This window comes from Saprolegnia diclina (genome assembly GCF_000281045.1).
Source record: "Saprolegnia diclina VS20 unplaced genomic scaffold supercont1.84, whole genome shotgun sequence".
Classification (NCBI taxonomy): domain Eukaryota; phylum Oomycota; class Saprolegniomycetes; order Saprolegniales; family Saprolegniaceae; genus Saprolegnia; species Saprolegnia diclina.
The window spans coordinates 72,564-74,390 of record NW_008246151.1 but is presented as its reverse complement, the minus strand read 5'-3'; the positions used below and the strand labels follow the sequence as shown (position 1 = coordinate 74,390).

General features: G+C 63.1%; 1 protein-coding gene across 1 annotated transcript; it reads right to left on the bottom strand.

Moving 5' to 3' along the window:
• Window positions 1-1,827, bottom strand: SDRG_15096 (hypothetical protein; the record flags this gene model as incomplete). The annotated part of the gene is made up of 6 exons (XM_008621259.1): window positions 1-17; window positions 67-106; window positions 149-297; window positions 351-1,095; window positions 1,372-1,540; window positions 1,610-1,827. The coding sequence occupies 6 exons, from the start codon at window positions 1,825-1,827 to the stop codon at window positions 1-3; spliced, it is 1,338 nt and encodes a 445-aa protein (XP_008619481.1).

The following is a 1,827-nucleotide window of genomic DNA, read 5'->3' as shown; positions in this document are numbered from 1 at the left end:
TCACAAACGGTTGTAGCCTACATTGCGTGTGTCGACGTTGCTTTCGAGATGCGAGGCTTCGGGTACTTTGGACGTGGCGGACGCGCTCGGCGTGTGGGTGGATAATCTACGGACTGCGCGAGCTATGAGACGTTGTACCAAGAGCTACGAAGACCCACACTATTTGTTGTCGATGCGGGGACGCCGGGCGATGAGGCGCGGGTGAGACGGGCTGCGTTGTTGCTTCGTACGGTGTCGAACGGCGGGAAAACGCGTGGGGCGGCGCGTCGGTCGCATTCTCTTGGTCGGTCGACGACACTCGTCAGTGCTGTCATCGTCGTCGACACGCTTTCGTTTTGATGGAGCGTCACTGTCCGTCTCATCGTCCCAGTACTCGGACATGTCGACGTCATCCGAGTACGCGTCGTCGTCATCGATGTCGGACATGTCCTCCGACACATCGGTCGTGCTCATCACGTCGTCGCCACAGACCGAAATGTCTTCCGAGTAGCCCTCGGAGGCCGTGTCACAGCTCCACGACGACGACGATGCCCACGACGCGAACGACGCACCCCAAGGCGGCGATGGCGTGTGGTCTTGCCACGCGTACACTGGTGGGTCCGCGGGGACGTTGTACCAGCGCTCATCTGAATGCCAGCCCCAGCTCGTTGAACCTGCCGTCGCCGGGTCGAAGGTTGGCGCTGGCACATGGCCGCCACATGGGCTCTCGGCCGCAGCCGACGTCGTCGGTTTTGGCTTCTTGGGCATCGGCTCAGGCGCGTCGTAGATTGGGGCCTCTGCAGCGACGTAGCGCGGTTGCGCAGAATGCTGGGTCGTTTCGGGCGCCGCTTCACCCTGTCCGCGGTGCACGGGCGTCGGTACACCCTCGCTGCTGGCGTCGGATTCGGGCATCGAGGCCTCTGTGGCGCATGGCGTTGAAGCCCACGCGTGTGAACTCGTTGTCGTCGCGTCAGGCACCGGTTGTGCGGCTGCCGCGGCCTCGGGAAAGACGACGTGGATCGGGTTGGGCACATCCGCGTGGGCCGTAGACCACCACGCGCTTGGTGCCGGCGGCGTCCACGAGTGTGCGTCCGGCACTGACGTTGCGCTGGCCCACTACACGTTTGGACTGACGGACGACCGCTGTGTCGCGCTGTCGTCTTGGTTGTCTTCGGTGGCGGCGGTCGCCGTCGTGGGTTCATTGTCACGCGGCTTGAAATCACGATCTGTAGTTTCCGACGACATATCCTCGTTTATCGACGAGCGGTGCGGTGATGTGACGCTTGGAGCTGAGGTTGCGTCGAATGCACCCGAGATGTTGTTGTCGGGTGGCGACGCAGCGTTTGGCGCCGCGTCGTCTGGCGCTTGTGGATCGCTTGCTGTGGGCGCTACCGGTTCCGATGCAGCCGAGTCGCTGACCGGGCCAGCCGGCGCGCTGGCGCGTGTCGGAGACGTTGGTGTCGTTGCAGCTGGCGCCGCGCAAGATGTCGCCCACGATGTCGTCCATGCGGGGGTGAAGAAGCCATCTTGGACGCCTTTGGCCATCGCGACGCCAGAAAAACTGCTTGTTGTCGACGCCATACAGTGGCTCGTGTAGTTGAACGTGTCGTCCTTGGTTGCTGCAAGGTACTATTCGAGGTCTGACTCGGGCGGCGGCTCGGTCGTGAAGAGCGGCGGAAGCGACGGGTCGCGATGGGCCATTTGCCACGCCAGCGGCGCGTCCAGTATGTGGCACTTGGAGTAGTCGCCAGTGAGCTGGGCTGCCTCGTAGATCTCCGTCTCAAGCTCGTCGTCGTCGACTACCGTTCCCGTCGAACCAGTGGGTGATGCAGGGCGAGAGAACTCCAT